Source organism: Cordyceps javanica, chromosome 1 (assembly GCF_051103115.1).
Source record: "Cordyceps javanica chromosome 1, complete sequence".
NCBI classification, from domain to species: domain Eukaryota; kingdom Fungi; phylum Ascomycota; class Sordariomycetes; order Hypocreales; family Cordycipitaceae; genus Cordyceps; species Cordyceps javanica.
In genome coordinates, this window is record NC_139295.1 from 3,551,749 (window position 1) to 3,575,042 (window position 23,294).

The window sequence follows — 23,294 nt, forward strand, 5'->3', positions numbered from 1 at the left end:
ACATGCTAAATTCTATTCCGTCAGCATAAGATGGTCCATCATTATCATAATCTACATGCAAAAGAATGAAGAACAAGAATAAAAAAGAACAATCCTTTCCCACTTCTACTTGCTCGTCTTCAACATCTGCCGCACCTCCACCTCGAGGTTCATGCCAGCATCTTCCGCGCCGTCGACGCCTGTGACCTTGTTGGCCAGCTCAATCTTCTTCTGGCAGGCCTTGTAGATGAGTTCCTCGACGGTGCTCGCGGAAATGAGCCGCAGGACCTCGACGTCACGCGTCTGGCCTAGGCGGTGCGCGCGATTTTCCGCCTGGATGTCCTCCTGTGGGTTGTCGGACTGATCAAAAATAACAATCTTGTTGGCGGACGTTAGATTGATGCCCGTGCCGCCCGCACCCGTCGTGAGTAGGAATACCGGTATATCGGCATCGCGGTTGAACTCATCAATGAGATCCTGGCGCTCTGATACGCTGGTACTGCCCGTAAGGACGCGGTGGTCGATGTCATGGTTCGCGAGGACCTCCTGCAGCAGCTCAATCAGGCGCGAAAACTTGGAAAAGACCAGTACGCGGTCGCCATTGGCCTGGTACTGTCGGATGAGCTGTAGTAGCTTTTTAACTTTGCCGCTGTTCATCTGCGCCGAGGGTAGAATGTCAAACTCTTTCAGGAATGGATAGTCGCGACACCACAGATGAAGCTCAAAATCAGACGCGTTTTTGAGCTCTTGAATCAAGTGTTTTATATCGGGCTGATGAAGTTCTGATTGGGGAATACGGTCCATCAATATCTTGGCCATCTTCGTGACGACTTGATCTGTAAAGTGGCGACGGAAAAGCAGTGGATGAAGGGCAGCCTTGCGAAGCTGCATCCACACATTGTTTTGGTCATTTTGACGGCCGCTCGACTTGCGTTGCGAGGGAGCAGTCCTGAAAAGCTCCTCGTATTCGCCATATATGGGCTTCTGATCATCCGTCATTTCGCAGTGCACCACATTAAGAATCTTGCGTGGCAGATCCGACAGAACCTGGTCTTTGCGACGCTGGAGGATAAATGGCTCCAAAATCGTACGAGCACGCTCGACGCGCTCGCTATATAAAAATGCGCCGTTGGAAACATCGCGAACGGTGACCTTTTGACTGAAAATGTATTGAATATGTTGCATGTAACCGTCAAACATTTGCGGGTTGATAAAGTTGAGGAGCGACGTCATTTCCAGCAAATTGTTTTGCACAGGAGTGCCAGTAAGTAGCATTTTCCATGCCGCAGGTATGCGACGCAAATCTTTGTACACCTTTGTTTCCGGGTTCTTCATTTTGTGCCCCTCGTCAAAAATGGCCGCGTTAAGCTGAAATGACTGCATAGCCTCGAGATCGGCCTCTGAGTTGATTTGCGAGTATGTGGCCAGCACAACATGATAGGCCTCGAGATCTTGTTCAACCTCGTAGGCAATGGCAGCGCGCTCCGACTGCGAACCGCGATAGCCAATAACAGACAGCCCGGGAGCAAACTTCTCAAACTCGCTCAGCCAGTTGTTGTATGTGCTCGGCGGCACAACCACCAGATTCGGCCATGGCCGCGCACCGTGCGCCGCCGATTCGACGAGCTGGCAGACGAATGATATGACTTGACAAGTCTTTCCGAGACCCATTTCGTCAGCAAGAATGCAGCCAATCTCATAGTTATTGAGAAGAGTCATCCAGTTGAGGCCGAATAACTGGAATGGCTTCATGCGACAGTGGCCGTCCATGAGAGCAGGCTGTTGCGGTACAAGAGGCGCGACAAAGCTGGATACGCTGTTGGGTGTCAGAGGCGCTCCGTCATCGGGTGTCTTTCTGCTCTTTGAGTGTCCGAAATAATCGAGATCCCAAGTGTCCATGACGCTCTTGACAGTGCGAGCCTTGGCCTCGCAGGTGGCAACAACCTCGTCGATGGCAGTGACGGCATCCAAAAATACTTGCACGGCATCAACGACAGTCTCGCCAATGCTCACCCGCCCGCCTTTACGGGACCCTGGCTTCTTCACAGTGAGTCTTCGAGCAGCGTACAAGTCAACAAAAGGCCGATGCTCAATAATTGGCTCCAACAAGTTTTCCTTCATGCCGGTCATGGCAGCGAGTTCCTGCAACGTGCTATTGTTGATTGATTCCAAGACTCGGTCGTCCTCATCAGGCACAGACTCAGCCTCTTCTTCGTAGTTATCCTCATCATCTTCTATCAAGATGACATCTTGTTGAATGGGTGGCTGTGACTTGGGTGGAGAGGATGATGGCGGAGGTGGCGAGGACTTCTTGGGTGATACCAGGCTTGGCCGCCGCCCTTGCACAAGCCGCCTTTTCTTCTTGCGCGTTTGGTCTTCGAGATATTGTATCGTATCCTCCAAGTCATAGTTGCAGGCGCGGAGCGCCTCGCGGGCCTGCTCCGGGGTCACCCTGTCGGCGAACACATCAAAGATTTGCCTCAGTCTAAGCCTCATTCGGTTCTGTTCATCGTCCGCTCTTGGCTTATAAGCAAAAGCGGATACGTGCGCTTTGAAATCCGTCGGTCTGATGTCGCCCCTGGGGGGCTTCAGACTGTCCTCGTCATCATCCGAGAGCAGCACAATGGTATCGGGGTTGGGGCGCTTCGGTGACGCCACCGGCCGTGGCAGCGGCTGCCGAAAAACGGTGCCGGCGGGCGCCAGCCGCATGCCGAGTCTTGGTTTTTGAAACGGTGACGATGCAGGCACCTCAACGATGCTGGGAGAGGAAGTGAGCGGTAGTATCTGCGTGGGTTGTGTGGTCCTCATCAATGCACCAGGGGAGCAGGGGATGGTGTCCTGGTCAGGGTCGGGTGTGCGAGCGTTGAGCTGCCGAATTGGCAGAAGAGGAGATGAATCTGCCATGATGAAAACTGACCAATGGCTGCAGCCGGAATTGGCGAAGTGCCTCTGTCGAAAGCAGCTCACGGTGCGGGTGAAAAATCACCTACAAGTGACCCGCGACTGGAGCGCGATGTCATCACGAAGTCACGTGTACACTTTAACTCAAAGAAGCTCATGAGAGCAGGAAAGCCCCATGTCGTCGCATAGCAAACTTCATCATCAGCGCAATGGCTACAAGACGAATCAACGCGTCCGAGAGGACAATTTTGGAAAAGGATGACACAGAAAATGAGAAGAGCAACATTAGCCCTGCAGTGCCACAGTACGCTCAATCTGCTTCAGGGCAACTGGGTCATGTTTACTAACGTTGCCAGACACGTAATTGCTAAGCTGCTGGGCTTCACTTTTGCTATGATTGTGGTTCCCATAGGATCCTATTTCCTGACTGTGCATACTGTTTTCAAAGGTACTATACTTGAGTCTTATGACTACACAGTCATTTTGTGCTGACTTTTTTTTTCCCCAGGCAACTCCTCATGGGCCGGTGGCTTTGCGGCGTTGTTGGCCAACGTCGTGTTGTTAGGCTATGTTATAGTGGCTATGAAGGAGGACGATTCAGAAAATATCGAGGCCAAGGCGAAGAAGAATGAGTAATCGTACGGCAATAATGAACAGAGTAGGAAGAATGTTAAATTAAGCCGCGTAAATCAAAGAATAATCCCAATAATTAAACTAGTACGCTACCAACGCCGACCATGCACATTACGCATTAATATTAGTTCCTGCTAAAGCGACGCGACAGCCAACTCTTCCTCTTTTCCTGGGTGGGCTGCCGCTTAAGAAGACTGCCTTTGCGCGGAACGGGTGGCGGCGCTGGTTCGTGGCCGGCAACAGGTGGCGGGGGAAGCGGATGCGGTTGCTGCTGGGGTTGGCTGAAGCCAAGGTTGGATTGCTGGTGGGTAAAGCCAATACCATAGTCGTTGATGGGTTCCTGACGCTTGATAGGGGACGCCCGCCGGATCGAACTATTGTCACTACTTGTAGGATCGGTTTGATATCCAGCGGGGTCCGTATGCCCGCTGCCGGCGGCCGAAGTTACAGTTTCGTAAGATCTGTCCTTGTTGGGCAGAGGGTACACGTTTTGTTCATACTCTCTCCGCGGAGGTCGGAATCCTTGGCCGTCAAAGAAGCCCGAGTTACGACGAGTGCTAGGAGCCGTTTGGGAGTCGCGATATGAGACAGGGCGGCTGTTACCGTAGTAGCTATCCTGAGGGAAACGTGGTTGGTGGACTAAGGAGGTGGTTAGTGGGAACAACGGAAAACTGAAAAGCAAGCAAAACGTACATGTCGACATACTGGTGCGACGATTCCAGTTGGCCGCTTCATCACGCTGAACAGAGGCGCGACGCTGATAGCCACCATTGATGGCGGCTTCGAAACTACGAATAGTATCGAGCGGTCGCTCCCAGCGCGATCGGGTAGGATTAGAACGATCGGGGTCAGCTGGAAAGTGTTAGCAGTGTGGTGGCAAGCGTGGACGCCCGAGGGACGGCGAGAGAGGGAATACAGTGCGGTGAGCGTACCAATGGGATTTCCCTGAATATCCTTGTGCTGAAACGAACGCAGCGAGGCCGTGTTGGTGTCAGCCGCCATGGCGGCGACCATTGCTTTTCAATCGATCAGCAGGGGAACGGGGCGGGCGGCGTCGAGGGTAAGTTTACTCACATGGCTCTGCTTCGTACATGGCAACGAGCGGGTCGGCCTTGGAGTGAAGGCGATGAGTTTCTTTTTCCGCAGATGTCTCGTATTCCTTCTGCGACGAAGCGCTCTTTTGAGACTTGTGAGACTTGTGAGACTTTTTGGAGTGTTCAGAGCCGACACTAAAGGTGCGAGGTTTGGAGCGTTCGTTTTGATAGTATTGAAAGCCAGCAGGAGGCTGTTGGGACCGGTCTTGAGGAGAAGAGAATTGCTGCTGACCCGCGGGAGCAGCCATGATGACGGTAGCGGGCTGGGGACCAAGCGAGTATTTGAAAACTGGGCTGAGATGGGCGCAAGGCGCTGGAGGCGGGAGGGAACAAGGCCCGTCGAAGTTGCCAGGGGGGTTGTCGGGCACGAGTGGATCAAGCGATCGAAGTATCAATATCAACGGCGCACGATGGAAGGCCCGAGTGCGTGTTTGAGGTTTGAATTGACTTGGGTGGGATCAAGAGCGGAGAACAGACGGAGATGGCTGTTGGCGAGCGAGCAGGAGGCGCTGGGATCAAGTGGAGGAGGTTGGGGCACCAGTAAAACAGGTGGGCCGCCGCTCAAAGAGAAGACAAAAAGATGGGATGCCAGGGCTGAATTGGCGTACAAGAACAGGCGGCAACGAGCGACGGGGGGCAAGAGATGGAAGAGGCGGCAAATTGATGAAAAAATGCTGCTGGTGATGGATGAGAAGAAAAAGGCGATGGCTAGCGACAGGAGGAGGAGAGGCAAGTCGATGATTGGGGAGTTGCGATGCGAACGGCAGGAGTTGCCACCTGACTGACGTAGGTGTGAATGTATTTCTTTTTTTTTGGGGGGGGGGGGGGGGGGGGGGGGCAAGACGGTCGCCGGGGCACCCGAGTATAGAAAATTTGTGAGGGACAGCAGCTACCTAAGTAGGCAGGAATGGAGCGGTATATATGAAGTCGGAGCGTGTAGCCCAGCCCGTACCGAAAATAGAGCAGAAAAGGTGCAGCCTGCAGGTTGGAGACAGGTGGTTGCGGACACTTGTTGACTTGGCACGGCTGGTATGCGCGCTGGACGGAAAATACTGGACTGATGCAACGGTACTGCACCTACAGAGTCGTGACTCGTAGGTATGAAAGTACCTAAATCCGTACCCGTGCTACCTCGTAGCCTGTAAGTAGGTACTAAGGTATGTATTCGTACAGCCCGGCAAGCCCCAGGTAGTGAAAAGCCGGCTTAGCGGTATGTCGGCAGGCGGGAGTGGGTTGTGGTGGCGTCGTTTGCAGGCCCCCTAGCGTGATTTGGCCCTGCAAGAGGGCTGCGGGATGCAATTGTGCCTGTTGTAGTACCCCGTATCTAGGTACTTGGCATGTAAGTACCTAGACGGCCAAAGAGGCACTCGTAGCCAGGCAAGTCGGCACTGATGCTAATGGTCTGCTTGGTCAGTCATGAATCTTAAAAGCAAGGTGATTGGTTTGGATAGCAACAAGTGGTTTTTTCTTTTGTCTCATGCTTGATCAGGCGTACCAAGACCAGGACAGGGTTGGTACCGTATGAGGCTGGTGGTTACTAGACTGAGGTAGGAAACTTACTCAGGCAGTTGGCTGGCGGTTGGCTGGTTGGCAATGTTCTGCGTACTAAGGTACCTACCTACAAGTACCGCTAACTTCTCAAGTTAGTTGGCTTAGCTAAGTACTTGGGTAGGTACGTGGGCGGGGCTGGTCTTTGAACCGGGTTGTCGACCCGCAACCTACTTACTGGTACGCCTTGTAAAGATTTTGGCAACGCTCCTATGCCCAAATTCGATGCCGAAAATGACAAGTCGATACGAGCCGCTCGTAAAACTTCGATCGGATGATGCGGAGCTCGATACGACAGCAACTGCCAGCAGACGCAGACGCAGACGCAAGAGACAGGCGGGATGGCAATCGTGATAATAACGGCCTTAAACAAAACCGGTGGTGACGGGTAGGATTGACGTGACCAGTAGTCGTTTCACACCAAACAGCGTTGAAACGAGCATAAACGTGAGAGTCGATCAGGCAAGAGAAATTCCAAATGGCCCCAACCCGGACACGCACCTTTATAAATTTATCAAATCCCCAGCAGCGCAAACCCTGCTCTGCGAATCGCCCTGTGACAGCCCCGCCACACAGCCTTTGCACCACTTATCGCACTTGGCATCCTTCATGACGCGTCGCTCTGCCCTCAGACTTGACGCCGCACTCTCTGCGTGTCTCTGTAGGTTTGCCTAGCGTCAGCTCGACTATGCACTACCAGTAGCTATTTGCCATGGTGCCATATCAGCTTGCTGGCTTGTGCCAATTGTACCAATGCCCATGGGCCAGAACACAGCCGAAAAACCGGCACACTAACCGCTCCACTGCGAGCCACCACCAGCTGCTGTGAGCCAACGAGCTACTACGAGCCACAACTCATTGACTGCTTGACTTGGCGTCCACTGCACATCACCGCCTCCTCTGCCATCCCATGTGGGTGCTCGCCTTGGAATCAGCGCACATCACTCCTGGCTGGCAGTCTTGAACAGGCAGCCATCTGCAATCGTCCGGAATACCTGGTCCTGGCCAGCCACGCCACTGACATTTTCCTTTACTTTATTTATATTTTCAGCACAAGTGGCGGTGGTGGGGTTGCAACCACACCACCAGCCTCATCCGACGCCGATCTGGCCGCCGCTTGCGACAGCACATGGCTATCATTGTTCATCACCGCCAAGAGCGGACCTCTCCCTGAAGTTGTTCGCGACAATGAAAAAAAGCCAAACCCAAAACGACTGCGACGCGCGTTATGATTTCTCTTTGGCAAATACATTGCCTAAACTATCGCACTCCTGAGTTGTAATCATCGCCCTTGTTTGCTGGCTGCCTTATTATTCTAGGGCACACACACACGCACTGTTTCTGTCTCTGTCCCGCTCTCCGCACAGCACAAACTTGAACCCTCAATAAATCTTTATGCTCCAGGAACGCCATTGTATCAAATTTGAGCACATGGGCCAAGAATCGCGACAATCCAGAGAGCACGGCGCCGCAATATTACGTGGCTGCAGCAGCACATTAACAGCCCCAACAGCCCTCAGCAGCCTCATTTCAGCCGCTCCTTTTACCGAATTGCAATTCTCAATGCTGTGCCTAATAAATGCCCGGCTTGGCCAATCTTTATCCGAAATGATCATGACGGATAGAGACTGTAGTAAACTCCATGGTCGCTATGAAGCACATCCTCACGCCTGAAGAGTATGTGCACTTCCCGAACCTCCACAAATTTTGGGCCAAAACTGGCTTCTCTTGCAATGGGAAGAGTACGTCCTCAACGCCCTCAACGGTCGTCTCCTTTGTGCTCACAATTGTAGCTCGCATTCATCATGTCGAGTTTCTGCATGACGGTCCTCGCTGCCGTAGCAATATCCAGCTGGGCGACACCGACATCAACACAACGCAACTCTTCATCATTGAGCAGCCTGACACCGCTACACTGCGCTACCTCTGGGATTTCTACGTGACCGAGAAGGAGTCCTTTCTGCAATGCCTGGACGATTTCTTCCATGACCAGCCCTCTTTCAACTTTACCGACATACGGCCAAAAGTATTGCAAATGCCCTCCGTGCTAGCAAAGCAAAACCACTTGACCTTCAACTACGTGCTCGCGCGGGAGTTTGATAAGCCCATGCGTATCGACTATTGCATGATTCAGGAAGCTGCCAAAGATTTCGGCACGTGGCGTGACGACCGGGATTTTGGCCCGATGAATCCGGTCCAGCGTCGCGAGCTCGGTGGGGAGACGACTGCCTTTCCACCGCTGGCCCTTACGCGTACTTCGGCCACGGCTTGGTTTGACAGCCGCCAAGATCGACCCTGGAGAATTGGTATGCCCCAGCTACCTACATGGCGACCACTGCCGCCCCATACTAATTGACCAGGCATCATTCTACTTGATCGACATCCGGAGTTTTGCGGTCTGCCGTGCCAGCTGCAGGTCCCGTTTGCCATCGTCAACGGCAGATACTATGGGACCATTCACACCCGCTCACCGGCCGATCTTCTGCTAGAATGTATCAGGCACAACGACTCTTTCGCCTCGGCTGCGATCCCGGCGCCGCTGGCCGTCTTGGAAGATTTGTACAGGCTCGTCAACCACGAGTGGGCTCATCTGGCCGCCTTTTTCACACGAGATCTTAATGCCATCGAGTGGGCCTTGCAGCGTGGCGGCGGTGACGACGATAACGACGTCAAGCAACTGCGCCGCGCCATGCGCGACATGTTCTTCTCCCGCCGGCGCATGTCGCACTACTGCGCCCTCATCAAGCAGAGCGCGGAGTCGCTCGCCATCCAGGGTCGCCCAGTGTGGTGCACGATGCGGAACTCTACGGAGGCGCAGCGGCTGACAACAAGGCAAACCGCAGCGGAACTGCAAAAGGATCTCGGCGCGCTGGAGCACACAATGTCGCAGATCCATTTACGTTTGCAGAGCACAATGACACACATCACGGCGGAGACGACGGTCATGGAGGCCGACCGTACACGCGTCCAAAACAAGATATTGCTCGTCCTCGCCATCATCGGCACCATCTTCCTGCCAGTCTCCTCACTGGCAGCCATATTCAGCATGGGTGGTTCCTGGGCGGCTGGTGAGCGAAACTTTGGGTGGTTCTGGGCCATATGTGGTCCGGTCGAGGTTGTGCTCCTAGGCCTTCTGCTTGGCGTGAGCTATTGGGATATAATCTCTGGTCCATAATGGTCATCATTCGTTTTTCCTTCGTAGTCGTTCAAACCTGTGCTTCCCACACCGTCACATCGTGTGCTATGCCGTACTTTCCGTCATACCCTGGGCGCGAAACCGTCGAACGTTCGAAACTTCCACACTGCAAATTTCACATGACCCAACGCGTTTTATCGAGCCTCACGCATCTCATCGTTGCAAATGTCCGTGTCGTAGAGGAATAAATGATTTGGACGTCTTTTTAATTGAATGCCTCTTTAACGCAAGGCGGTATATTTTTTATATCCTTGCCTCCAATGCAGCCAAAAATCAAACCGCCTAGTACCAACTCCATCCCGAAACCTTTATTTATATCGAGGAGGGGTACAGCATGACACGAACCGAAGCGCCGAAAGACTTAGCGGGAAGGGGGGAAGAGAACTTGGCACGGACAACGCCAGAGTTGCCTAGAGAAAGGAATAAGTTAGAATGACTGCCGCGGAGAATAATAATGTTTCTGTTTGCTTGTCGATTGGTAGTTTTCCGGTTTGTACACGTACCGTGAGGGCGGGTGACCTTGCCCCAGATCACGCGGATCTTGGTGCCACGGATCTCCTTCTGGCCGCGGTAGACGAAAGCGACACGCTTGCCGAGGTAGAAGCTGCGTTTCACCCTGTTAGTTCAATGTTCTCTGCATGGCGCGCGCACACGCAGACACGCGGACTTCGACCGCGGAATCTCAAGAGGGAGGAGGGGAAACATACTTGGCGCCCTTGACGTCGTCGACACCCTCAATCTTGATGAGGGAGGTACCGGGGCGGGTGATGTGACGAGAGCGCTGGTAGCTCAGGTGACGTCCCCTGCAGAACATGGTCAGCGCAACATTCCTTCGACCAATGACTCCAGTTTGCCATTCGAGCCGTCTCGTTTCCAGAACATCGAATCTCCCAAACAAATCGGCCGAAATCGAACATGATCGCACTCACTTGACGTATACTATGACAGAAACATGTTAGCACAAGAATTCACATTCATCAAGGCTTCCTCAAGACTGCATCTCTCCATCCTCCAACTTTCGCGACATCGGGCGTCCTTGGCGGAGAAAACGTACATCTGTGACCGGCTTCGGAAGGCATCTTGTCTGTTTGTTTCCACCGCTGCCGTTATAAAGAAAGTCGTAGGAAAGACGTCTTAGCGAAAAGACCTGTCCCTCTGTTCAATGTTGTCGTCGGTGGTTGTGTCGTCAAGTCGGACTAAGAGGTTCCAGGTGGATGCGATAATGGTTGTGTGGTGGACTCGCAAAGCCCGAAAAATTTGTGCCCTGCACGTCACGTGTAAGCTTAGGGCACCCTCAAACTTGGGATTCCACTTGTTGTTTCTGCACCGCCACAGAGCCAATAGTACGTACCATGCATTTGAGTGGACCCAAGCTTCACAAGCCACCTGCGCCACATCGGCAGGTTCGGACCAGGTTGAAAGTACGCTACCAGTTGTACCTTCCTACATGGCGAAAGCAGACGCTGAATGCGGACGCACCATCAGCTTACATGGCTGATGTGAGGTGCCTCGCAGCCATTCGGGGCGGGCAGAGAACCCAGAACTTGATGCGAATGATTTCCATACACAGGGTCTAGAGATCCAGACCAGCATAATATCGAGTCCAGTCATGATACCTAACCCCCCGGGGATCATGGAAATCCCTCGTAGATACGGCCGGCCAAAGGCCCGGGGTGGGGCCTGCAAAGTCCGCTGTAACGTAGAGTCTGACATAGCATTTGGTTATCAGCGCATCATAGCTCAGCGATAGCATTAGTGAGCAAAGGCCCGCCCCAGAAGCTGGACCTCCAACAACTCAACAGTCTTTCCTCGACCAGCTCCCTTTCCACTTCTCACCACCCCGTCACTTTTTTGTTTTCATCTTCTCGCGGACAGCTTGATCTCTGCGCCAATCGTCCACTTGCACGTGTTTCGCTTTCGACACAGCCGCCCCCGCTGCCATGGAGCAAACCTCTTCCTCGTATGTCGCCGGCTTGCCAGGAACCCCACCATCAAGCTCCCTTTACCGCTAACAACAGCAAACCACCCTCCAGAGCCATGGAGCTTAAGGAAAACACCACAATCGTCGTCCTAGGCGCCTCTGGCGACCTGGCGAAGAAGAAGACGGTATGTTCAACAGAAGCTTCTGCCAGTTTCTCCTCCTCTTCCTTCTCTTTCTCACGAGGCTTGAAACGCTAACCAAAACAGTACCCTGCCCTCTTTGGCCTGGTAAGGACGCTCGCTGGCGAACCAAACCACGTAACCTGATTTTAACATATTTTCTCAGTACCGAAACCAATTCCTTCCCAAGGATGTTCGCATCGTTGGCTATGCGCGCACGAAGATGGACCACGAGGAGTACCTCCGCCGAATTAAGTCATACATGAAGACCCCCACCAAGGAGATTGAGCAGCAGCTCGAGGAGTTCTGCAAGATCTGCTCCTACGTCTCTGGCCAGTACGACAAGGACGAGTCGTTTGAGGCTCTCACCAAGCACATGGAATCACTTGAGAAGGGCCGCCCCGAACACAACCGCCTCTTCTACATGGCCCTCCCACCCTCTGTCTTCACAATCGTCTCCCAGCACCTCAAGAAGTGCTGCTACCCCAGCAAGGGCATCGCCCGCGTCATTGTTGAGAAGCCGTTTGGCAAGGACCTGGCCAGCTCCCGTGAGCTGCAAAAATCTCTCGAGCCCGACTGGAAGGAGGAGGAGCTCTACCGAATCGACCACTATTTGGGCAAGGAGATGGTCAAGAACATCCTGATTATGCGCTTCGGCAACTCGTTCCTCGGCGCCACCTGGAACCGTCATCATATCGACAACGTCCAGATCACCTTCAAGGAGCCATTTGGCACCGAAGGCCGCGGTGGCTACTTTGACGAGTTTGGTATCATCCGTGACGTCATGCAAAATCACCTGCTTCAAGTTCTGACTCTCCTGGCAATGGAGCGCCCCGTATCTTTCGACTCTGAGGATATCCGTGATGAAAAAGTGCGCGTTCTGCGCGCAATTCCTGCTCTTGAACCTAAGAATGTCATCATCGGTCAGTACGGGCGTTCGCTGGACGGCAGCAAACCCGCTTATAAGGAGGACGATACTGTTCCTCAGGACTCGCGATGCCCTACCTTCTGCGCCCTTGTCGCGTACATTAAGAACGAGCGATGGGACGGCGTTCCCTTCATTATGAAGGCTGGCAAAGCTTTGAACGAACAAAAGACGGAGATCCGTATCCAGTTTAAGGACGTCACCTCTGGCATCTTCAAGGATATTCCTCGCAACGAGCTGGTCATGCGCATCCAGCCCAATGAGAGTGTCTACATCAAAATGAACTCGAAACTCCCTGGCCTCAGCATGCAAACTGTCGTTACTGAGCTCGACCTCACCTACCGCCGCCGCTTCTCCGATCTCAAGATTCCCGAGGCTTACGAGTCGCTGGTCCTTGACTGCCTCAAGGGTGACCACTCCAATTTTGTCCGTGATGACGAGCTCGATGCAAGCTGGCGCATTTTCACCCCTCTTCTCCACTACCTCGACGACAACAAGGAGATTATCCCCATGGAATACCCATATGGTAAGGACATTTCCCCCCACTCCTCATCGTGCTGTGATACTAAAAGGATAGGTTCACGTGGCCCTGCTGTCCTCGACGACTTTACGGCTTCATACGGATACAAGTTCAGCGATGCTGCTGGCTACCAGTGGCCAACAACATCTGCTGTGCCCAGCAACAACAACAGCAACAACAAGTTGTAAGTGAGCCTGCATCGCTGATGGGCGCGCAGGCTTACAACCAGCTAGTTGAACGACGGGGTAGGCAGATATGATAATGTATAGGCTATGAAAAAAAATCAGTTGATAAATTTTGCGTGAATAAAAAAGAGATGATTCAGATCAAAATTGTATAGCATCGCTTGAAAAAGAAGATCTGCAAATGCATAGTCGTACGGAGAATTGGTTAATGAGGTTCCAAAATTGAGTTCGTATCGGCGGGCGTTATAGTCGTACAAGTGGCCCGTGCACGCACGCAGCCTCACAAGCCTCACATGACTTTGGCACCCTTGCAAACAATCTTCGAGCTGACATCACATCGCGCACCTGCATCGCGACAACCATCGATCCCTCCGTGTCACATTTGCGTTTGGTACTCATCGGAATACTGCTCACATATAGTTTCCTGTACGCGTGCGCGACTTGCGATGCGACATCGCCCGGCGCCTGCACCACGAACAACACCGATTCAAGAACGAGGCGGGCCGTTCCGGTTTTGTCGAGGGCCCGGCGTCCTCGAAGATGGAAAATGGCCAAGGCAGTGGGCGCACCGATCATGACCGGCCGAGCAACGATGCTACAGATGTCTTTGATCGGTCGGGTGCGGCGAACGGCAAAGCCACGGCCACGGCCGCCGCCGTGGATAGCGGCGGCTCTGGTCCGCCACGCATGAACGACCTCCCCGACGGCATTGTCCACATCACGCAGGGCTTCATCCCCCTGTCAGCGTTCCTCACACGCCTGGCACAGGTCACCCATAACTCGCTGCAGGACAAGGTGACCGAGCTGGCCAAGATGCCTATCCCGGCGTCGGCACTCAACGGCGGCTCGACCAATTTTACATCGAGCGCGCCCGACGACACATCGGCCGAGAACTTGCGGAAGAAGGCAAACTTGCTACACTTCACGCAGGACTTGCACGCGAAATGGGTCAAGGCGCTTGTTATCACGGAATGGAGCCGCCGCGCGCCCATGGTCAGCAAGCTGATTGACCTAAAGTTCCACATGGACCAGCTGCGCGTCCACTACGACATGTCTCTGGAAGCCATGGTCAACGTCAAGCGAGACCTGACGTATGCGCGCATGCCTGCCCCGGATTTGAAAACGGCCCTACAGGTATTATCGACCGGTAGCGCTCCGTGGATATCAGATGTAGGTTTTCATTCAATCTCGGCACCAGGTGAAAGAATTTACTAACAGGCGCAGCATAATTATATAGAACCTCCCCCACTGACGGCCAAAGAAAAACTCCGTTGGATCAAAGACCTGAATACGCGCTTGAGCCTGCGACTCAACCTGCAAGATTACGATAAAATACCGCCCCAGTTCCGCAATTATGAGATTGGCTCCGGTCGCGTCGTCTTCAAGGTCCCTGACGAGTTTGAGGTGGAGTTGACGATAGCCGACGAAGACACCGACAAGCAATTCTGGTTTATCGATTTCCGCTACGCATTCACGCCTTCGGCCCTGTCTCTTTCCGATGGGCTGCGAAACTATATGGAAAACTATGTCAACGATGCGCTGGCAAGAGGCGGTCTGACGGGCTGCTACCAGTTCCTGCACGAAATGGTGCTGACGGCCAAGATAACCGAGCTCAAGCGCCAGGCCTTGCGGCTCAGCAGAACGTCCTGGGACGGTACGCTTGTGGTTGAGCCACTCAACCGTGCCTTGGCGATCCAATACTGGTCGTCACGTGCCTCTACTACCAAGAGTTGGATTCTCATTGCTATTAACAGTGGGAAAAAGAATGGTAAAGTCGACGCAAAGGCATCAAGCTACCTCGTAGCAAAGTGGTATAGAGACAATAAGGAGGTCAAAGACGTGCAGCTGGCTCTTGACGTCGGTAACCTCTCAGCCGAGTCTCTTCTCAAGGAAGTCATTGGAAGACACATTGGGTATATCTTGCAGGGCATCCGCGACAAGCTGCTCGAGGCGCCTCGCTTCAAGCTACACGAAGCAGCCATGACTCTGCACGTTTCAAACAAGAACCCCAGCGACTGCATGCTTAGAACGCAAGTTAGCCACAACGACTCCACGACACTGCTGGTGGAGCCGAGGACGGGCATATTCGCCGTGAAACCGCAGTCCAAGTTTTCGATTCAGTATGAACATCAACTCAACAATGGCAAGAATACTGCCGATGACGGCGTTACATGCTTGGAGAATGTACGCTGCGCCATGATGGAGGATGAGCTGCACCGCCGCGGCAACGCGAGCGGCTGGCAGACGCAAAAGTCGCCTCTGTCATTGGAAGAAACGAAATCAATCACAAAAACGCGCGACTGGACTCGAACCATCTGGATGCGCAAGCAGGGCTGGGGAGGGAGCTGGTACCTGGCCATCTTCCTCGGCATTAGCGGCGATGAGTGGTGGCTGCTGGAAGTAAATCGTGATGAGCCGGGACGCACCATCAAATTCCAAGCCAGGTTGCCTCTGAGCAAGGGACACCCCGATCTCTCCAATGCCTTCTGGAGCAACCTTACTGTTTTCGCCACTGGCATGATTGCGCAGGCGGTCGACATGCGCGAGCTTCATCGTCTTCGTATCAAGAGCCGGACAAATGACAGCCTCAGCGAGACGCTACCTCAACAAGTTCACCTACCCGCTATCCAAGTCGCTCTATCAGCCATGTTCCCTAGTATAGTTCACGACGGTGGGACCAAGTCGGAGTATCGTCAGCCATGGGCAAACGATGTTGTCACCATTCGATTCAAGGGTATCGAATCAATTGATGACAGCCTGACGTGCGTGTCCGAGGCTGTTCTCCGCGTGCGCAAACCCTCAAAATTTGCCGCGCTCAAGGGAACCGTCGACGGGAACCTCTCATATAATGCTAAGCTTGGCGAGTTTTGCCTACGTGTGCAGCACGCCGTAGGCGAGCCTGTATTGGCGCTACTGAAGTCACGAATTAAGGCTATTGACCGGTTCGTTAACTTTGTGGAGGCCATGGACAAGTCTAAGGGGACGATTGTGGGCGAGTTAGTGACGCTCAAAGAGATCCGGTTCTTATACTACCAAGCTGGAAGTAGCGATGGCGACAGCAGGCAGAAGTGGCGCATCACGCTGGATCTATCCAAGGACGATATCGCCATCAATATTGATCGCGGTAACCCGCACCTCCGAGTCGTTGATCTCATGCAGCAGCTTGTTAACAGCGACGGTGGCATAGGAGCCCTTATGGGGTGGCTCCCCGCGTCGCTGCAGGCACTTGAGGCCATCAGCAGCATCGAGACCCGCTGGGAGGAGCTCCAGTCTAACCGCCTCAGCCGAGTCGAGTTTGCCATGAAGACGCTGTCGTGGCTCAGTCTTCAGTACACCATGGCCGCGGCAGGCCCGTCGGCGAAGGAGCATGTTGTCCTCCTACAGGTCCGCACCAAGACGCGACGCGGCGAGGCCTGGTGGCATGTGTGGCGCTCCTTTGACGACGTTGCCTTTGGCGACCCCGGTGACGACGACGACGCTTACGCGACGGCGCTCAAGACTGTGTGGAGCGGCCGCGGCCCGGGGTGGATGGGCTTGGCGACAGGGGCGGCGGCGCGGTCTGAGGGCGGCATTGTTGCCATGCTGCTCGCGGTCGACGATGCACTGCGCTCTGTCATTGTCGATGATTCGTCTTACGCGCCGCCGACGCAGTCCTCGACGAATCGAACCTTTCCTACAGAGACCACGATGCAGAGCCAATCCAGCAGCAACAAGGATGTGGTGATTTTGGATTAAACGACTTGTATACCGTTTTCTTTTAGCATGCGATGAAAGCCAGCTGCAAATATGATACCAAAAGTGCTTAGATTCAATAATGGAAATACAACGAAAGAATTATGTTTTTTTTACAAATGCTATTCTAAGAAAAAGAGTAGGTCATTGTCTATATACGTGCAACTTTTGTTTTCCTTGTTCCCCTTTTCTATCTTGTAATCTGAGGTTGGCGACAAGGGATCTCTGTTATGGGCACGTCAGCGATAACGGGATCCCGAGTAAAGTCTTCTAGGCCCGAGGACTTGTGGCCAGAGACGACGGCGTGCGCAGCGCCGTGGGCGTTGCGCAAGGCCCCCATGGCGCCGATGCGCCCGTAGGAGCCGTTGGCCACCGTCAGCCGGCCGCCAAACGCCGCGGTGAGCTGCTCGTCCCCGCACCGCAGCATCGCGCCGTGGCCGACGTTGTGCTGCGGGATGCAGCCGCGTGCGAGGCGCGCCATGGCGTGGCAGGGCGTGCCCCGCGGGATGCCGAGGTGGCGCTCCAGGAGGGACCGGGCCTGGGCGACAGCCTCGTCCTCGGAGGGCGCCGCCGCCGCCGCATCGCCGTGGCTCCCGTAGTAATGGCCACCCATGAGCACGAAGAGCTTGGTGCCGGCGGGCTCGTCGGGCCCGCGCTCGCTGATGACGTCCGAGTCGAAGAAGACGCCGAGCGCGCGCTCGGGGTTCTGCGCGGCCGGTACGGCGTGCGGGATCAGGTAGCCGAACCCGGGCGGCTTCATGTTCTCGATGGGGTACCAGAGATTGACCGTCATGATGGAGACGGACTCGATGTCGGCGAGGGTCGACAGGGTGTCGCCGGTGGATTTGACGAGCTCGTCGCTGGAGGAGGTGGAAACTACGTGGTCGTATAGCTGGGACTGATCCTTACTTGTCACCTAATCATGTGTCAGTATTGTCATCATCGTGGTCAATGTCGCAATGATCCCTTTTACCTGGACCTTGTCTTCCTGCTCCAAGTAGGAAATATTGGTGACCGGAGTCTGTCGCCGAATAGTCACGTTGGACTGCCCGGCGAGGGCATCCTCGAGCGCCTTGGGCAGCGCCTCCATGCCCTGCGCCCCAAAGTGTATCAACGATCCCTTGGGTCTGTTGGCCGCGGCGCAGACCATCTCGTCTTGGGCCATGCGCTCCACAAAGGCCAGCTCGTGGGCGGGCACGTGGCGCCGACCCGAGAGCGCCGGCGGCAGGTGCACGTTGTAATACATGCGGTCGAGGACGCTGCGCGCGCTCAGCCGCTCAATGTCGCCACCGTAAATCCCGTGGATCATGGCAGACACGAGGTTGCGGCCGACGGTACCCTCACCGGTGACGAGGCGCAGCCAGTCGGCCACGGACAGGTCCTCGGCGGGGAGCGCGCCGCGGTGCCGGCCCGTGAAGAAGGACGCGGCCGTGCCGAGCGCGCCCCATATGCACTCGCGGAAGAGGGGCTCCCGCAGACAGTCGAAGACGGACGCGTCGGGTGGCATCTTGACGAGGTGGTCGGGGTAGTAGAGGTACCGGGGGAGATCTTTCGGATATGCGGGTTTGAGGCCGAGGTCAAGCATCTAGTATGGGAGCCGGGCCAGGTCAATTGGGTAGCCCTAAAATAGAAGAAATTGGAGAAAGTGAAATGCGGTAGATCATACCAGTTCGTATAGTACGAGATCGTCGTATCGCCAGGTATTGCCACGCAGAGACGAGAGCGTTCGCGGGCCACGTTCAAAGGGCACGACCCCCCGGGTGCCGTTGACGTTGACGCGCACCCGGTCGGTGCGGATCCAGCCGCCGAGGCGGTCGCTCGACTCGTAGAGGGTGATGCGCGCCGACGCTGGGAGCTGCTTGGCGAGGAGGTAGGCCGTCGTCAGGCCCGTGAGGCCGCCGCCGACAACGGCGACCTGCCTGCCGCCGCCGTGCTGCTCGCTCGCGTGGCCACGGATCTGGCGCCCCCCCCGCGAGATCAATGGCGGCGACGCTCGTCGCGCGGCGACGGCGGCCCGGCTCAGGAGTGCCATTGCTGTCGCTTCTCGTGCACAGCGACTCTTGCTCATGACTCAATGGCGCATGACCCCGTGGGAGCTTTCAAGTTTTGGGGGTTTGTTTTTACTATTAGTGGTGGTGGCGTGAGGTCTGGGTGAATGACACGGCCGCAAGCTTGGTGTGGATCGAACTAGCTGCGTTGCCGGAGACGGATCCTCCCGTGCAAGGAAACCGCAGCTGCGGCGCGAGTATCCGAGACAATGCGGCTACTGGCCAGCAGGGATCTGAATGTCAGTGCAATTCATCTACCAGTATCCGTAGCTTCTCCGTATCAAGCTAGGTTCAACAGTGACCTACTAACCTGACCCGCACCGAACAGCGTCTTGGGAAAGTGGCAGCATCTGGGATCTGACTCCCAGTCAGGAAACATGGACGCAAAGTTTAGCAAACTCGCATGCACAAGATCAATGACAGCAGAAAGTATAGCTCCAGACACCTTTTTTGTGTCCGAAATAAGACGCGCAGCTCTATTAAATAACCGTTTGAAGTAGGCGCACTCAAGTATATACAGCCCAACCCGTAACGCCATCCAGTAAGTTTTTATGTTGTACACTAACCAATTACATCTTCCTGCGCCTCGGCTTCGACAGCCTGGTTGGTATCATTCTTCATCTCGTCGTCTGGCTTGACCAGTTCCTCGGCACCAGCGTCATCCACAAATCTGCGATCGCTGACGTGCTCGCCCCCTGCCGTCCACACCTTGTCCTTGAACCCGCCTTGCTGGCCCTCCTCATGCGAAAAGGCGCAGTGCGGATTCAGGCAAGGCTTGAACCTGCACTTGGTCTTGACGTGCGTAAACTTGCATCCCTCCGTGGTGCACCCCGCACCGTTGCGGCACAGCGGCATCGACGGATGCTTGAATGGGCAGTGCGCGTTCTGGCAGTTGGGAAAGAACTTGCAGTCCTGCTCGCTCTGGTGCGCCAGCTTGGTCGCAGGCGAAGGATGGCGGCCGACGCACTTGCGATTCTTACATGCAGCGCCAAAGGAGCACGGGTCATTGACGTCGACTGAGGCGCCCGGCGGTGCGGCTGGCGACTGGTGCGCAAACTTGCATTCTTTGTTGGTACAACGCAGGTTGTATTTGCAAATCGTCTCGTCTGGGTTCGGCGGCTCGCGGCTCGACATGTCCATGTCTTCGCCGCCCTCGGCGTTGTCGCCACCGCCTGCATTGTCCTGGTGGCCGTTTTGCTGTTTACGCTGTCTGCGATTCGGGTCCTGGACTCGGTCAAACAGAGATTTGCCACCCTGCCCGCGGCCGTAGCCTCCTCCGTTGGGCACGCCGTGCATCATTTGTGACAGCTGGAACATCATCTGGTTTTGATGCTCGAGCATGCTCAAGATGTCGGCCTGGGACTGTGGCCCATTGGGATTCATCATCCATTGTTGAGGACCAGCGGCGAGACCCGCCTGAAGGTTTCGCGGGTTCATGCGGCCACCGCCGCGGCCGCGTTGCCCCTGACGGCTGTGAGTATTGATTCTTTCGCTGCCATTTTGGCGAACACGATGGAGGACATCTGTACGGTCCATCGCTCGGTTGACATTGCCGAGCACACGGCCACCTCTGCCACCACGCTGTCCGTTTCGCATCGCACGAGGGCCAGTGGGACTGCGACGGGTTAGTATGGATCAAGGTCTGTGCAGATGAAGGGGCCTGGCAACATACGCATTCAGTGAATCAGTGTCCATGTCAACGTCACCCTCGCCGGGCGCGGCGGTTGCGCCGTTCAACTGCGCATTCAGCTCGTCGATTTGTTGAAAGAGCCACTTGGAGAATTCGCGCGCCGTGGCATCGCCCGGTTCGAGGTGCAGCAAGTCGCCAGCCATCTCGGTGGCGATTTCTTCCTCTGACTTGCCGTTGGCGAGCATCAGGACTATCAGCTCGGCTAGCGATGAGGCATCCGACTCGCTCGCCCATCCTACTTCTTGCAGCTTCGGTTGGATTGCCGTGTTGATGGCTGTCGCCAGCGGCGAGTCAAAAGCGACCTCGACAGGCATTGCGATGGGGTGTTGTGCTTGCAGGACGCGTTTCGTCGCAGAGGTCGAGGGCTTGGAGCGTGATTTTTATCGCGCAATTGTCGCGCCTTGAAGATGGAGAGTTTGCTGTTTCTTGTCTGCCTGTTTGCAAGGTACTGTGTATGCTTTATTGGGCGGCAAGGTTAAAAGACGATTGCTTTGTGCTGGGGCAAAGCTCTGATGCATACCCCGGTCTGCCTTGACGACGAAGAATGGGGCGAGCAAAAGACGGTCACGTGATTTGTTCCTTCGCGTTCCATATCCAGTTTTACCAAAAAAGGCAAGTTTGTCAGCCAATCTACACAATAAACTCTCTCGATGTGAGACCCGAGCAAACATGACCCGGGTTCCCCTCCCCCCTTGCCTATGCAATCTACTTAGTTGCTGCATCATTGATTACTGCTCGCGCCCGTGCTACCCTCAGTGCTCCGACGCATGGGACTGCAGGCTGCGTCTAGAATCACTCTGCATGTACGACGGAGCCTCCGTTGCCACTCACTCAGCCTGTCTGCCCAAACACTTGTCAGGTTCTTAATAACGACAATGTAACCCAACACATATTCTCGGCCAAGGCCACCCCAGTACTTAGCGGACAGAGTGGTCTTGCAGGGCTAATGGAACTTGCCAACGAGACCATGTCCCAAATTTCCTATACCAAATCAAGCGACATGCATTATAGCCAGCTACCTCAATAATAAAAGGGCGGCCTCGCCCGTCTATGTTGCCGCAGAGTTTTCCCGGTCTATCTGTTTCTTGGCAAAAATAAAGCATAGTATTATGAAGTCTGTTGTGTTTGCCCTACTCGCCGCTTTTGCGCGGGCTGCTCCCTCTACCGGCGAATGCGTACGTTGACAGCCACCCGCAACTCTCTGTCTCCATGACCCATACTAACCAACAACAGTGTCAAAGCCTGGCTGCCGTCTTGCCATCCATCTACCATGGTCCCTCGGCCGCAGACTATGATGAGCTCGTTACCTCTCGCTGGTCCACCACCTCTATGCAGCACCCGGGCTGTGTGGTGACGCCGTGCTCGGCCCGAGACATGTCCGTCATCGTCAACCTCCTCGCAACACGGCAATGCCAGTTTGCAGTCAAGTCCGGAGGCCATAATCCCAACCCCGGTTTCAATAACATTGACAAGGGCGTCTCCATTGATTTGAGGAGCCTCAACTCCACGTCTCTGGCCCGCGACCGCTCTTACGTCAGCCTCGGCACTGGTCTTTCTTGGGGGCGTGCGTATGCTGCCTTTGAGAAGGACAAGATTGCCTTTACCGGAGGCATCTGTGAGGACGTCGGTGTTGGTGGTCTTGCAGTTGGCGGTGGACAGTCGCTCTTCCAGGCCGGCATGGGCTGGGTCGTCGACAACGTGATCGATTACGAAGTAGTTCTAGCATCGGGCAAAATTGTCCACGCCAACCAAAAGAACAACTCCGATTTGTACAAGGCCCTCAAAGGTGGTAGCACAAACTTTGGCATCGTCACCAAAGTCGACTTGGCGGCCTTTGACTTTGACGGCATGTGGGGAGGTCAAGTGTTTCTCGCCCTGGAAGGCCCTCAAGCCGACCGTGACAGAATGATTGAGACAATTAGCAACACTACTGTCGACTTCGTGGCCGATAACCACAGTGATGTTGACTCGGGCATTCAGATTGTGGCTACCTATCTTCGCAACGGCACCAAGGTTGTCGACATTGCAATGTCCAACACGGCCAACGTTGCAAACCCTCCTGCGCTGCAGCCATTCCTCAAGCTACCAAACCAGATTGCCAATACCAACAGGCATGCATCTCTGGCTGAATTAGCACACGAGACGAGTCTCGCGATTCCACGTGGCTTCCGCTACGTCACCGCCAGTGTAACTGTCACCAACGACAAGGAGACCCTCCTCGACTTCTGGAAGGCGACTGACGCCGTGTACGACAGCCTCAAGGTCAAGGATCAAATTGATTGGCTAGTCTCAGTTGTGCCTCAGCCCGCCCTCCAAGAGACCTGGGCAGAGGCTCGTGGTGGTAATGTTCTCGGACTGCAGAATGTCAAGGAAGACCAGCTAGGTACGTACAAGATATTCATAACTTCATAAGCGATACTGACGAGTTAGTTCTTTGGCTCGTCTCCCGGTGGAATGATGCCAGCCTTGACTCCACCATGGAGAACGCGCGTCAACAGTTTATCGACGCTGCAGTCTCCGCCGGCAAGAAGCACAATACCTACTCCCCATTCATCTACCTAAACTATGCCAGCCCCAAGCAGGACCCTCTCTGCGGCTATGGAGCTGATAACGTCGCTTTCATGAAGAAGGTCGCCAAGAAATATGACCCGACTGGCGTCTTTCAGAGGCTGCAGCCCGGAGGCTTCAAGCTCAACCACGCTCAGTGCGCTTAGATGTATATAAGTGAGCACACTCGCGCATC

At 54.7% G+C, this 23,294-nt stretch overlaps 9 protein-coding genes across 9 annotated transcripts; 4 read left to right on the plus strand and 5 right to left on the minus strand.

Annotated features, from left to right (window-relative positions):
• Nucleotides 1–105: 105 nt before the first annotated feature.
• On the minus strand, nucleotides 106–2,883 carry V2A60_001077 (DNA-dependent ATPase FUN30; the record flags this gene model as incomplete). Its single annotated transcript, XM_083252442.1, has 1 exon — nucleotides 106–2,883. One exon carries the CDS (start codon nucleotides 2,881–2,883, stop codon nucleotides 106–108), a length of 2,778 nt encoding a protein of 925 aa, XP_083108568.1.
• Nucleotides 2,884–3,089: 206 nt separating this feature from the next.
• V2A60_001078 (vacuolar ATPase assembly integral membrane protein VMA21) lies at nucleotides 3,090–3,516 on the plus strand (the record flags this gene model as incomplete). Its single annotated transcript, XM_083252443.1, has 3 exons — nucleotides 3,090–3,184; nucleotides 3,237–3,328; nucleotides 3,389–3,516. 3 exons carry the CDS (start codon nucleotides 3,090–3,092, stop codon nucleotides 3,514–3,516), a joined length of 315 nt encoding a protein of 104 aa, XP_083108569.1.
• Nucleotides 3,517–3,637: 121 nt separating this feature from the next.
• On the minus strand, nucleotides 3,638–4,855 carry V2A60_001079 (DUF2406 domain-containing protein; the record flags this gene model as incomplete). The annotated part of the gene is made up of 4 exons (XM_083252444.1): nucleotides 3,638–4,152; nucleotides 4,219–4,365; nucleotides 4,446–4,529; nucleotides 4,588–4,855. The coding sequence occupies 4 exons, from the start codon at nucleotides 4,853–4,855 to the stop codon at nucleotides 3,638–3,640; spliced, it is 1,014 nt and encodes a 337-aa protein (XP_083108570.1).
• Nucleotides 4,856–7,806: 2,951 nt separating this feature from the next.
• Nucleotides 7,807–9,330, plus strand: V2A60_001080 (uncharacterized protein; the record flags this gene model as incomplete). The annotated part of the gene is made up of 3 exons (XM_083252445.1): nucleotides 7,807–7,897; nucleotides 7,949–8,461; nucleotides 8,516–9,330. 3 exons carry the CDS (start codon nucleotides 7,807–7,809, stop codon nucleotides 9,328–9,330), a joined length of 1,419 nt encoding a protein of 472 aa, XP_083108571.1.
• Nucleotides 9,331–9,663: 333 nt separating this feature from the next.
• V2A60_001081 (60S ribosomal protein eL33) lies at nucleotides 9,664–10,430 on the minus strand (the record flags this gene model as incomplete). The annotated part of the gene is made up of 5 exons (XM_083252446.1): nucleotides 9,664–9,761; nucleotides 9,855–9,955; nucleotides 10,059–10,154; nucleotides 10,281–10,290; nucleotides 10,406–10,430. The coding sequence occupies 5 exons, from the start codon at nucleotides 10,428–10,430 to the stop codon at nucleotides 9,664–9,666; spliced, it is 330 nt and encodes a 109-aa protein (XP_083108572.1).
• Nucleotides 10,431–11,291: 861 nt separating this feature from the next.
• On the plus strand, nucleotides 11,292–16,816 carry V2A60_001082 (uncharacterized protein; the record flags this gene model as incomplete). The annotated part of the gene is made up of 7 exons (XM_083252447.1): nucleotides 11,292–11,311; nucleotides 11,385–11,457; nucleotides 11,539–11,559; nucleotides 11,618–12,902; nucleotides 12,954–13,048; nucleotides 13,502–14,251; nucleotides 14,306–16,816. 7 exons carry the CDS (start codon nucleotides 11,292–11,294, stop codon nucleotides 16,814–16,816), a joined length of 4,755 nt encoding a protein of 1,584 aa, XP_083108573.1.
• A 187-nt stretch (nucleotides 16,817–17,003) lies between these two features.
• V2A60_001083 (oxygen-dependent protoporphyrinogen oxidase) lies at nucleotides 17,004–18,845 on the minus strand (the record flags this gene model as incomplete). Its single annotated transcript, XM_083252448.1, has 3 exons — nucleotides 17,004–17,729; nucleotides 17,787–18,398; nucleotides 18,480–18,845. The coding sequence occupies 3 exons, from the start codon at nucleotides 18,843–18,845 to the stop codon at nucleotides 17,004–17,006; spliced, it is 1,704 nt and encodes a 567-aa protein (XP_083108574.1).
• Nucleotides 18,846–19,422: 577 nt separating this feature from the next.
• On the minus strand, nucleotides 19,423–20,865 carry V2A60_001084 (zinc finger CCCH domain-containing protein; the record flags this gene model as incomplete). Its single annotated transcript, XM_083252449.1, has 2 exons — nucleotides 19,423–20,476; nucleotides 20,534–20,865. 2 exons carry the CDS (start codon nucleotides 20,863–20,865, stop codon nucleotides 19,423–19,425), a joined length of 1,386 nt encoding a protein of 461 aa, XP_083108575.1.
• Nucleotides 20,866–21,660: 795 nt separating this feature from the next.
• On the plus strand, nucleotides 21,661–23,265 carry V2A60_001085 (FAD-binding oxidoreductase; the record flags this gene model as incomplete). Its single annotated transcript, XM_083252450.1, has 3 exons — nucleotides 21,661–21,726; nucleotides 21,785–22,934; nucleotides 22,982–23,265. 3 exons carry the CDS (start codon nucleotides 21,661–21,663, stop codon nucleotides 23,263–23,265), a joined length of 1,500 nt encoding a protein of 499 aa, XP_083108576.1.
• Nucleotides 23,266–23,294: the final 29 nt, after the last annotated feature.